A 13715-nucleotide genomic window follows, 5' to 3' on the forward strand; every position below is an offset into this window, starting at 1 on the left:
AGACCCTTCCAATCAGGTCATCGTCTTGTCTTTTCGTTTGGTAATATTTACCTTCATTTTTTTTTATTTATTTGTCGAGTCTTTGAATTTTCCTATAAATTTCTTTTCTTTCACATTTGCATTAAATGTTTTAACTTGAAGACTTGAAATTCAGTTTTTGACTTTTTTGTTTCCTTGCTTTTCTCTGTGGGGGGGGGGGGGGCATTTACCATTATTGTTCAGATGACAAGAGCTGCAATGTTAGAAATTTTTGTAACGTGGTATTGTTTTCAAGACGTACCTATTTATAAAATGTTCTCTTTTTCAGAAGCAAAATATTTTGTGAAAACGAAAATAATAGCAGCTGATTTTTCTCAAGGAAAGAAAGCAGTTGATATTGTGAAGGAAAAAGTTGGAATATTGCCAATTAATATTTTAGGTAAGTTCTATTTGTTTAAATTATGTGAAATAATACAAACTTTAAATAAAACGTAACCAAACTTGTACATAATTTTAATAAATTAAAGTAGTGGAAAATAATAATTAAACATAATATTAAAAAAATAAATAATTAAAAAAGTTAAATAAAAAATTATTTCAATAAAAATATTAAGCAATATTTAAAGAGATACAACAAAATGGTACAGTAGTGGTAATGTACACCGGCGCGAAGTTTCTTAATATTATAATTTCGGAATTTTTAAAATTAAAAAAAAAATGGTTTTAAAATGGAATAGAGTAATTTTATTATTTATCTGTTATTTTTTATTATTATGGATTAAGATTCTTTTACAATCATTCATTTACAAAGTTATTTATGTAGTTTAACAATTTTGTGTACATTCGAAGTAAAAATTAAGAAGCTTAAAAAATTGTATAACTAACTCCCCTCGTCGCGTAAAGTAAATGGATGCTTAAAACGATTTCGTGAGGCTACTTTCGTGACGAGCCCCTCAGCCCTTTATTATAGAGAAAAATAAATACTACACCAGTGTAAAATCTTTGCCTCAAACATAACAAAAAAGTAAATATCGGACAAAATATAATCTCAACAAAAACGAGAAATATTGCATTTTAAACATTTATTTAATAAATCAGAAAAACTGTGAACGAACTAACCGAGATACTGTGTACAAATGAGAAACTGTGTAACATGATTTGCCAGAAGAATTTGTCAATATTAGCCCAATAAATGAACGGGAAATACTGCGATACCGTGTAATTTTCAGGGGCAACTCCAAATTGCATCAAAATATGGATTTAGGTTCTTACCCTTCACTTCAAAGTTGAATTTGTGCCGTTGGTTGCTTTTACTTGGTGGGTGACAGTCACCCCTTCTGGGGGGTGAAATGACATGCGTTCAAGATAAGCCCGGAAATGGATAAATTGACTGGTTATAAGCAACTTCCGTTCTATAGAGTTTTATACGTAAGTCATTACTTTTTGAATTATTTTCGATTGAAAATACGTTTATTTTTCGACAAAAAAACTGCAGTTTCAGTTGTAAACATGTACATGTTTACATGTTTCAGTTGCGTACATTTCGTTATTAAAAATAAACATTTTTAATAGCAAATAACTCGAAAAGTATTAACTTATATAAAAACTTTATAAAACAAAAGTTGCTTATATTCAGTCAATTTATCCATTTCCGGGCTTATCTTGAACGTATGTTTTTTAACCCCTGAGAAGGGGTGACTGTCACCCCTAAGTGAAAGCAACCAACGGTACAAATTCCACTTTGAAGTGGTGGGTAAGTAGAACCTAAATCCAAATTTTCATGCAATTCGGATTACACTCCAAAACGATCATTTATTGGACTATATTAGGTTTGTTCTAGCATCAGTTTCAAACGGTTTGAAACCATCAGCGAATGGGGATAGCACTGGTGACTGTATTATGTTCTCTCACTGACCAACTGTTTGCTGACGGTTTTTGACTAGTTTGACTGTTTGCTAGAACAAACCTATTATATGGTATAGATTTTGTTTATTCTCATTCCAATTTTTATTGTACAAATTCATTAGGAAGTTTATTCTTTTTTTTAAGAAGTCGGTTTTGATTGTTAATATTGTCTCTTTAAGTTGTATTAAGAAAGAAATTTTGATATAAATTTGTGTTCTATAAATTCAGTTGATAAAATTTAAAATGTGATTGGGTAATTTCTAGGCAGTTTTAATGTCTAGGAATAATTGGACCGCGTTATGTAATAGCGGATTAAGCGCCAAAATGTAGTTTTGAGATAAATCGGTTTAAAGATTTTAAATTTGTTTTTGGTACTATTTCTAAAATATAGTACTGACATGTTTCATATTTAATATATTAATGCAAATGTAAATAGACTTTTACATGTGTTTAAAATTTTTTAAAAATAATTTATATTTTAAAAGTTATTCGATCAAATGCCGCTTAATTCGTTAATGATTTTTAAAGATATGCATGAGTTAAGATCCGAATACCGGATTAAGAGACATATTTGGCGCGTAATCTGATGTTACCTGACAAAGGATGTCTTTTAATTCGATATCTTAAACGTTAGTAAATATGTTAGGTTTTGTAATAAAGAATTAACCGACTATTCGTGGCGCTTGATTCGTTATTACACTTACAAAGATGCAGATTTTTGTTTATAACAATAGATTATGTACCATTATTGGCGCTTAGTTCGATATTACAAATCCTAGTGTGAGATTTTTTTTAATAAATTAAAAAATGTCGCTTAATACAGGCATTTAAAAACAGCTTTTTTAAATTTTTTTACAAAAAACATATTTTTATACATAGAGTTGCACCCTAGCTGCAAGATGGCACTATTATTTTGTTTTTTGACTTTTGGCGGTTAATCCGTTATTACATAACGCGGTCCAATTCATTGCCTAAAATATTTAAAGATTTCAAATTAATATTATTTTGGAAGGTCGACCATAATAGATCTATTAGTAAGATGGTTTTGTTTTTTATAATTCATAATCAAAATCCTTTATGGTTTCTCTTGTCTGTGTTTGCCTTTTTATGATTTTTTTATGGACTTAATGTACATAGTGTGAAGATATATCACGTTACAAAATTAGGAAATTAAGAGCCAAAAACGGGTTTTTAAAAAATATATAAATAAGTTTCGTCATCCATTGGATAAACCCTGGCAAGAAATTTGCCACTTCTACTCCCGGGCTTTCCCCTAACACGACCCTCATTCATAGGAAGGGGGTCATAGACTTACCAAGAAGACTTACGAGGTAGAAAAAAATATTTCAAACAAGAAATTTAGCTATGGTAATTTTGAACAAAAATGTTTATCGGTACTTTTTGTATAGAATGAACCATTCAGAAACAACGCTTGGAGCGACCCGCAATTTTAAATGCCAGTTCAAATTTGTAAACCAAATTTGTATCAATTTGACGGTAAAAATTCCATATCTTTTAATCAAAGCAACCTATCGACAAAAATTAAAATGCATTTTAAAAGCGGATAGTGGTAATTTAATGCAACTTTCTATTTTTTGCTGCAAATGAAGTCAGCTTATATAATGATGTTAAATAAAAATAAACGTTGCGCACTTTTTGCAATTTTTTTTCGATTCTTACGGGATAAATAATAGCTATTTGTATCACAAGGGAGAAAAGTGCTACTTTTCCTCCCGAGAATGGGAGGGCAGTAATCGTTCAAGGGAGGAAAAGGCACTTTATTCCCTTATTATATATATGACTTTTCCACCTTTCTCAAATAACAAGGCATTTTTTCATTTTTAAATAATTTATTTATGTAACTAACGAACAAAATTAATTAGAAAAAATAAACTAACAAGTAGGTACAGTAGAACTGTCAACTATCAAATATACGTCAAAGTATTAATGTTAAAATTGTTAAACCACAATAATAATTTACTGTTTTTTACCTTCTGCAAAATACAGGGTGTTCTACAAATAAACGTTAAAATGTATAGATCCTTAGGTAATAGATAATATAATGTTGTATAGGGCGTCAATAAGTTATTTTATTAATGACATACCATGACGTCACTTTTACTCAGGAAAAGTACTTAAGTTTACTTAAGGAAAAGTACTTTTACTCCCTAGGGAGAAAAAGTACGATTTTGCTCCTTATAATCAGGTCAGCAAAAGTACACTTTTGGCAGAGGTAGGTGAAAAAGATTATTACTAAAAAAGTGCTTATAAACAATTTAAATTAAAAATTATCTCAGCTACATTTTTTTAATAATTTTTTTCTACATCATACAGATTCTGGTAGATCGATGTTCTCCGTTTTCTACCACTAAGAGGTGAGTTTTAGGGAAACCTCGGGGGTAGGAGGGGCAAACAACTGTTTTACATACTTTTTGGGGTACGAAAACTGATATTATTCTAAAAATTCACCTTGTTCCTATGATATTTAGAATTTCAGTACATGTTTGACTCTGAAATATCCTTTTAGTTAAGTAGCGTTAAGAGATATAACAGGTTATAATAATTATTACATCAAATGACAATTTTTTTACGTCTAAAATAGGAGTAACTAATGATGGTTTATTATCCATGTGCGTTTAATTGTTTTTACTTGTATCCATTTTTTAATGTGAGTACCTATGTACATTTATAGCATAAAAAACACTAAACTTTTAATTGCTTACTAGTTACATATTCGTTCATTCAAGTTCAAGGTATTTGGTTTGGACTAACCATGTAGCAATTTAGTAAATCAGACAAGGTCCATTTTATTTACAAGTGAAAGTTTTGTGGTACATAAAAATTAAAATATGTAAAGATTGTACGAAATCATCACCAGCGTAACTGTTTATTAGCTGCAATATATTCAATGACCTAAAAATAAAATATTTATATGTTTAGACATTCAAAAAACTAACAAAAATCTGTGGAATCTTAACCTTTCATATACCGAATCTAAATATTTATTAGATATTCATTTCTATTGATCTATTTTGCAAAATATCTATAGTCCGTCCCATCTTGACTTTACATATAAGTAGGGTTACCATACGTTAGGATTTCGTCCGGACAGTCCGGATTTGAAAGACATGTCCGGATTGGCGTCCGGATAATAATATGAGAAATGTCCGGATTTTTTTCTTTAGTAAAAAAAATGGATAAAAGTGTAGATATTAAACATAACGTCATTATACAGTGATGAGCGTGCTAATAACTGGCAAAATAGCGCAAAACATGGAAAACATAATACATTAAGTAACATAAACATAATATAAATGTATCTATAAATTAACATTACATTACATAGTATCCCACCTTTAGACTTATCAGAGGAGTATGACAACTGTCACTGTGACAGTAGAATTTTATAAATTACTCCTGTCACAGACGTCTTATGGTGAGAAACTATGTAATGTAAATTTATACGTTTATAACGATCAATTCCACCTCCAATAGTTTCATCTCTTTTTATTTCGCAATGTATTATATTTTCCATCTTTTGCGCTATCTTGCCGGTTATTAGCGCGCTCATCACTGTATATTTGCAATTTACTATTTTAACTACCTTTTCTATTTTAAAAATAGTTTTTATATCGTCCTGTAATATTATTTTCTAGGTCTATTTTACACTAGCAGAGGTTTTCGATGTTAGTTGCATATTGCAGCGAAACAGTTGTACTTTTAGTTGTGCGATATTATGGTGATACAGTTGCGATCAACAGGTAGCAACAAAGGCGGTTCAAGATTGCGAAAGGTCTGCGAACTTTCAAAGGTGAGGCAACAATGCGTCGGTAATTCGACACTGACAGTGACGTTTATACAAAGATATTATACACATAGATTTGGCCAACTCGGAAAAATAGCGTAACGCGGAGCAGTTCGGATCGGTGGTCTATCTATCTCTCTCTACCGGCGCTTAACTTTCTCTCTCTCTAGCGATGGCTGCCGCCTCTGTGTAACTGTCGTTCCATTACTTCCACCTCTTGGTAGATACGCTCACACTCGCACGACAGACAAAGATAGCTAGACCACCGTACTTGATATCGGCGTTACACCCCGATGCATTGAGTGGCATATCCCTAGCCAGATCTATTCTCTTTACATATCTCTGCGTTTATACTATCAAAAACAATAATTTTTATACACATAGGCGTGAAATGTTGCCAAGTCAGTGACGTTCGATTTCTTGTTATAAAACATCGATTTTCAGTAGTTCCAATGTGACGCAAAATCTAGGCACGGGATAAAAAAGTTTATTTGAAGAAACTCTATTTTTTGTCTTTCTTAATGGCGGTACAGGCTCCTTTTTGCAATATTTTATTTAGTTATAGAGTAATTTCCACATACTAACATATTTCTGAAATTGGGCTCTGTACCGCCATTCTTTATTATATTACGAATAAGTGTGCCAAATATCTCGACAAAATATTCAAAATTATAGCCGCAATCTTGGAACGCGTTTGTTGCTACCTGTTGATCGCTACTGTTTCCTCTTATGCATTTCGCATGTATGTACAACATAGAGGTAGCAACACAGTCAGAATATCTTGACAAAATATTCAAAATTACAGCCGCAATCTTGGAACGCGTTTGTTGCTACCTGTTGATCGCTACTGTTTCCTCCTATGCATTTCGCATGTATGTACAACGTAGAGGTAGCAACACAGTCAGATTCACATTTTACATTTTCTACAACCCCTTGGGCTACCCCTGTCCGGATTTGGCCTTAATAAATTATGGTAACCCTACATATAGGGAGCATAGGCAATGCAGACTCTATGAGACCTTTTTGCGCGGTGATAACTATTTTATCAAAAAGAATTTGTAGTCGAACATTAGAGAGTTTAAATTAAAACTATTTTTGAAAGGCAATCTACAATTTTAGGATTCATATGCGTAATAACTACAGTATATCAAATAAACTTAAACGCATACGAATCCTAAAATTGTAGATTGTGTTTCGAAACAGTTTTAATTTAATCTCTCTAACATTCGATTACAAATTATTTTTGATAAAATCGGCATCACCGTCCCTAAAACTCTCATAAGGGGACTGCATTGCCTATAGAGGTCGCCTAGAGAAATCAGGGTGGGACGGACTATAGGATATGATGCGCCTTAAAGGCAGGTTTACATTACTAGTGAATAACGAACGTGGTTCACACTAAAAAACAAGCGTTATTTACGCTTCTGTGCAATACATTTCGTTAGAAACGTTATTGTGTTTACACTGGGCACGAGAGTGTTATGTGTTAGTAGTGGATATGGCATCATCATTTGTATTAGAGCAGGGATGGGCAAATACTTTTAAGCACGGCCAAAATGAAATTTTTAAAATGTCTCCCGGGCCGGAAGACTATACCCAGTATGGGGTGTATTCTGTAACACTTCCGTTAAATTTTAGAGGCCTCTAAAATTTTAGCGCCCGCTAAAAATATTTTGGTATTCTGTAAATCATACATCCGTTAAAATCATAACCTAAACCGTTAAAACTCCCTCTAAATAAAAATATTTTAGAGGATGTCAAAACGTACCCGCTAAATTTTTAGCAGTCCGTTAAATGTGGTTTGATTATTTTTGTTGGGTTATGTTTGTATGAATAGTAGTTTGTTATTCTTGTATTATACTGGAGATAAATATTTAAAAAGGGCAAATGGCTCTTTTAATGTATTTGGTGAAGAAGTACTTAATAAATAATAATGAAAGGTAAGTCTCATTTTACTTTACAATCGACATACTACACCTCTAAATAACAAAATTCAAATTTTTGTTCCTTTTTGTAGAGCTGATTTCAGATTACAACAAAAACAAAATGTAATTGACCTGAAAGTAACTACAATTACCATTTTAAAGGAAGTAGGTACCTACCAACTTAGAAATGTGATTGAAAAAGTGTTGGAAGTCAAAGATGTTTGTCAAAGCAAGTAAATCCTAATAATGCAGGTAAAATTATTTAAAGTTATTGTGGAACATTACAAAACGTCCCAAATGTTTAAAAGGTGAAGTTTCAGAAGGTTTATAACCAGATGCAGATTAATAAGATGACCAATGTTATTGAAAATAGACCATTTGACCCAAATTAGTGTCGAAGGGCAAGAAATAAGATATGCAATTTTTCAGCAATATTTTAATGTATAACTTTATAAATAAAAATGTTTAATTGGAAAATATGAGTTTTACTAAAAAATAATTAAATACAATAAATACTATTTTATAGGAAACTGTCAATTTCTTCTCCTTCTTAAGGTTTTTGGCCTCTGACAGTCAGTTTTCAGCCAATTTTTAGGTTAAAAGTAGTTAAAAAACGATCAACGACACCTTTTAGAGGATTCCTCTAAAAAATATTATTTTAGCGGTCCTCTATAATATGTGTTTACAGAATGTCAATGTAACCTAAAAGTTTTAGAGGACCGTTAAAAGTTAAATTTTAGATGCCTCTTAAATTTAACGGAAATGTTACAGAATACACCCCTATGTACTCTAATATTTTTGGTGGAGGTTTTTCTCTGCCCAAGAAATTTTTTTGATAAAATTACTATAGGTATCATTTTACAGCATTTGGAGAAAGACATTTTACTGTTAATAATAATAAATTGTCTTTCTCGTGCGTACATGCGAACAATTTGTTCCCAGTAAAATTACGAAATTTTTAATATGGTCCATTATATTAAGCCATAACAAGGATCCAGATAAAAAATGAACTTCGGAAATTCGATCAAGAATAGAGTAATCAAGAGCAGTTTTTTTTGAAGATGAGGAAATTTTTGAGTAACCAAAGATTCAATCTGCAAAACTGATATCGGATGGTAAAATGTTATGTCAAGTCAACCATCATAGACGAAATTCAAAGGAGGCAACTGATCTGGTATGGTCATGCACGACGTCAATGGAAAAGAAAGAAGAAGGGAACGACAAAACAATCCTGGCTAGGCGCTATTCAGAAGGCAATGTCGGAAAAGAACCTTCACTCTGACGAATGCAATGACGGACGAAGCTGGAAACTGGCAACCGGAAGGCGGAGAACGCTACAAATAACAGGGATAATAATAAAAATGGTATGTTCATTCGATTCTTCTTTATTGGCTGGTTAATGCTGGCTTAATAAAAAAGCTGCAAGCTTTTGAGATGTGGCTATTTAGGGGAATTGTGAAAATACCATGGACCAATCATATTACGAACGAAATAGTGTTGCACAGAATGGAATAGGAACAGAGAACTTTTGACCATCATTAAAGGGAGAAAGACAGCAAGGAGAAAGGGAACATACTTGGAAATGATACCGTAAGTTCTCTTTTTTTCACCTCTGTGATAAACAATATAGAAGTTTTCAGGGACTTTCGGCCCTCAGTAATAATGTAACGTTTCATTCTGCGTTTAAATTTTTCAAAAATACTTATTAGTTTTCTCAGGAATCAAAAAATATGAATGCATTTAATAAACATTGCGCCTACGCTCTTAAAAAAATTGCTTGCAGAATTTGTCAATGGGCCGGATAAAGTAAGCAAAAGGGCCAGATCCGGCCCGCGGGTCAGCCCTTGCCCACCCCTGTATTAGAGGCTACTAGTACAACCTGCCAAATAATAACTATTATTTCGCTAGTACATGTTTTGCTATAAAATTTTCAATTTCAAGCTGAGCAACAATTATTTCTACTGCTGCGATTTGTACGTCATTATTTTTATACCTTGCGTCAGAATCAATCCAGACTACAGGATCAATTTCGTACAACTCTACAAATCTAACATATAATGGTCTCCCGTTTATTCAGATTCTCATTTTTGAGGTTAAAAGTACGTGCTTAATCAAATACCAACTCTTTACGACTATCTTTAGAGCGTGAAATATTTAACATTATATGTTTAATGTCTATCGTGGCGTGGCGTAGACCATTCGTGAGACAATCGTGCTGCATGAACATCTGATTACATTAGGCGTGTAGCACGGGGCAACTACGGAAGCGTGAGCCACGTTCGTTATTCACTAGTAATATCAACCCGCCTTAATACTTAGATTATTGAAATTTCAGTTAATGATCGGAGCTAGTCTGAATTAATTTTTTTCTAAAATATAGTCCAAGTAATGAAGCTTGATATAGGACAAAACCTCGTAATTTTTACAGAATGGATCGATTTGCTTGAAAATTTGAGAATAAGTAGTGAATAGTCCAAGGATCAAAATCTCAAAATCTATATGATGCCGAAAGGCGCTTTTACCATGGCGGTGGTTGCCACCCCATCTCGGGGGTGGAAATTTTATATTATATTTTGACTGCAAAATTTGATAAAAACATTCATTCTAAGCAAAAAAAATGTTCTATACATTTTTCACTCAATTTTTGCGGTAGAAAAAAAAATTTTTCAAACCAGCTTCTTGGAAATTAAATAACCTACAATTTCATATTTAAACATTTTTTCGTATCTCTGATGCTAATCTTTCTATTATGAAGAAAATGTGATTTTTTACCAAACTACAAATATTCGATATTCGCTTTTAACTCCAGTTTTATAAAAACTAATCATTCTAAGCCAGTCAAACTTCTAGAATATATTAACAATATATAAACAAAGAAGAATAAATAAGGTCAATGACCAAAAGCATCGCTAACTGACATTATTATGCTTCCAACTGGATTTCTCCTTTTTTTTTCAAAAAAATGTATTCATTTTTTAACCGTAACGTTTTTATTTTTTAAAATAAATAAAAATAAATTTCGACCACGAGTCAGGATCCTGTTAACCGAGATACGATAGTACCAAGCGGCGCCGCTAGGAGGAGCACTCCATCAATGCGTCTCAGAATACTTTAACGAAACGTGGTCATTTTGTACTCTAACCCGAGTAAGGTATGAAAAAGAAAAGAAAATAATCGTTTTCGTTTTGATTCAATTCGAGTCTCTTGCCATCCTCTGACACCGTGTTTCGGGGTCTCTACCCCTTATCAAAGAGGCTAAGCAAGCAGGGTAGAGACCCCGAAACACGGTGTCAGAGGATGGCAAGAGACTCGAATTGAATCAAAACGAAAACGATTATTTTCTTTTCTTTTTATTTTTTATCTTAGAAAGTTTTGTAAAAAATAATTTTGTAGGTTTTTGCATGATCTTTAAGCCTATTGATATTAAATCTTCTTAAAAAGCTTAGTCGCAAAAAGAGGTGACTTTGAGAGTGTTGGTAAAGGTGGTTTTTGCATGTTGTTACAAGTTGTAATTTTCAATAGCTCACTCAATCTTTGCCGTCTCACCGTTTTGCTCTCTTGCCGTTTGCTCACTCAACATTTTTGCAAATTGTTTTCTTGGGAATTAAATAAGCTACAATTTCATATTTAATCATTTTTTTGTATCTCTGATTCTAATTTTTCTATTCTGAAGAAAAACCATTTTTTTTCCAAACTACAAAAATTCGTTATTCGCTTTTAACTCCATTTTTTTTAAAACTTATCATTGTAAACCGGTGAAACTTCTAGAGCCTATTCATAATACATAAATAAAGAAGACCAAATAAGGTCAATGACGAATTATAATTAGGGTGGTGATTAGGGAGTTGCTTCCTATCACTTTTTCGCTGAAAAAAATAGGGACTGACATTCTTTTCATTATGTCACTTAATTTTTGAGCTAGACACCTTTGTTTTATTTCTAGATATAGAGATTTTTAAATACTTTAAATTAGTTTGAACAAGTTGTCCTCGAAAAATACATAGTTTTCCCGTCTTTTGACTTTGAATCTACAATATTTAGCATTTGACGAAGAAGAGCTAAATAATAAACTGTAGCTCTATTACTATTGGTCATAAAGAAAATTAAGAAAAACGGTTTTATTTATTTTTTCAAAAGGTACATTTTTATTAAGTAAAGTTGTTTTGATAAAACGAAAACTTTTGGAGTTGTTAGCAGAAAAATAATTAAAAACATTGATTTTTTCGATATAAAACTAACACTTTCGATAGCGAATAAATCGAAAACTATTAATTTTGTCAAAAAAATGTATAGAACGTTTTTTGCTTAGAATGAATGTTTTTACCAACTTTTGTGATCAAAATATAATAAAAAATTTCCACCCCCGAAATGGGGTGGCAACCACCCCCATGGTAAAAGCGCCCTTCAGCATCATATAGATTTTGATCCTTGGACTATCCACTACTTATTCTCAAACAAATCGATCCATTCTGTAAAAATTACGAGGTGAAAAGCTTCGGTTCCTGGACTTATATAGGTATTTGTAATAATAATTAAAGTATTATTAATTGCCGATAATAACATTAGTAATGCATTAAAGAATTTTTAGTAACAAAACACGAACTAACGATTAGAGAAATAATATCGAAACATTATGTTAAGATTGTAAATCTTAATAATTAAATTTACCATTTAATTAAGTGCATAAAAATCTTTTAATCGAGACATAATCTTCTTGTGGTACAGTCGATTAAACACTTCTTTCTGTGTTACAATAATATTAACCTTGTGTTACAATCAAATCATATCTCGTGTCTCGTTCCTTCACCACTTTTTAAAAGCAATGCATTGCAATCTCAACCGCGATACTAGTCTAGGTCAATAAGCACTAAATGTTACATAAAAGTGGGCATTTACGGACACTGACTTTAAATGTTATTATACGGATGAGTAAATTATTACTACCGCTTTTTTACAACATTTTCACGTGTCAATGGTTTTTTGATTTGTGTAATTGTGGGAAGAATATTTATGACAGAATGGTTAACAGATTAACTATTAGTTATTTCTATTCTATTAGATATTTGCAGATAAAAATTTTATACGCCCACTTGCAAAACTCGTTATGTCCATTTTTTTAAATTTTCACAAACATCAAAAAAGTGTAGAATAAAAAGTAATATATATTGAAAGCTCCTTTTACATAATTTCCAAATTTTTGTAGGGTGCGTGTTTTTATTAATACTGCTTATGAAAGATATCCAGCTATCTCGAGCTTTTTTAGAAAATAGTAATTTAGTTTGACTAGCTACATTTTGATACTGACAATAGTTTGTATAGTTTGAGACACGTTTATACTGGCTCAGGGCTTCTTTTCTGCGATGAAACATATCATAGCATTCGGTGTCCCACCATATTGGACGTTGAGTTACTTGTTGTCTACCTCTTTTTAGGGGAATAGTTGCGGATGCTGCCTCTGAGACCTTTTCCATGAAAATAGAGAAGCTTAGTAAATTGGAGTTTAGATTTTGGTTTGTACTAGTTAAAGAATTTTCCAGTATAGCGGAGTATGCATACCAATCAGCTAATTTATCATTCCATTTAGATGCCGGATTTTTATTTATTATAACTCTATCCCTTATAATTTCAAATTTGATTAAACAATGATCTGAACCTAATGCATCTGGTACAAAATCCCATACACCACAATCATTAGTTAAACTGGCAGAGCAAAATATAATGTCTACCGCCGAAGGTAGCTCTTCGGGACGAGAAATTCTAGTTGGTTTACCATTATTAAGAAGAACATAGTTATTATCATCTAAGGCTTCTACCAATTGATTACCACAAGCTTTATTAATATGAGACCTCCAAAGTGTATGATGGATGTTAAAATCGCCACAGAAAATAACAGGAGAATTAAATTGCCGAAAGATATTTGACCAATCTGATTTAGAAATATTTAATTTAGGTGGTTTATACACCGATACTAGTATGATACTTAAGGATGGAAATTTAACTGCGCAAAGTTCTAAATCTTCTTTATAGGCAAAAGTAATAAGAACATTTATAAATTTAATGACTTGGTGAACTGCAATGGCAACTCCGCCAAAGCCATTTGC

General features: G+C 32.0%; 1 protein-coding gene across 2 annotated transcripts in view; it reads left to right on the forward strand.

The window, feature by feature from the left end:
• LOC114348679 (inactive hydroxysteroid dehydrogenase-like protein 1) overlaps positions 1–13715 on the forward strand; it is a 127392-nt gene that overhangs the window by 78585 nt on the left and 35092 nt on the right. For both annotated transcript variants that reach the window (XM_028299196.2, XM_050657191.1), the window contains exon 4: positions 308–418. In XM_028299196.2, the coding sequence (XP_028154997.1) occupies positions 308–418 (111 nt within the window). The remainder of the gene's footprint in view (positions 1–307; positions 419–13715) is intronic.

Source organism: Diabrotica virgifera, chromosome 7, assembly GCF_917563875.1.
Source record: "Diabrotica virgifera virgifera chromosome 7, PGI_DIABVI_V3a".
NCBI classification, from domain to species: Eukaryota; Metazoa; Arthropoda; class Insecta; order Coleoptera; family Chrysomelidae; genus Diabrotica; species Diabrotica virgifera.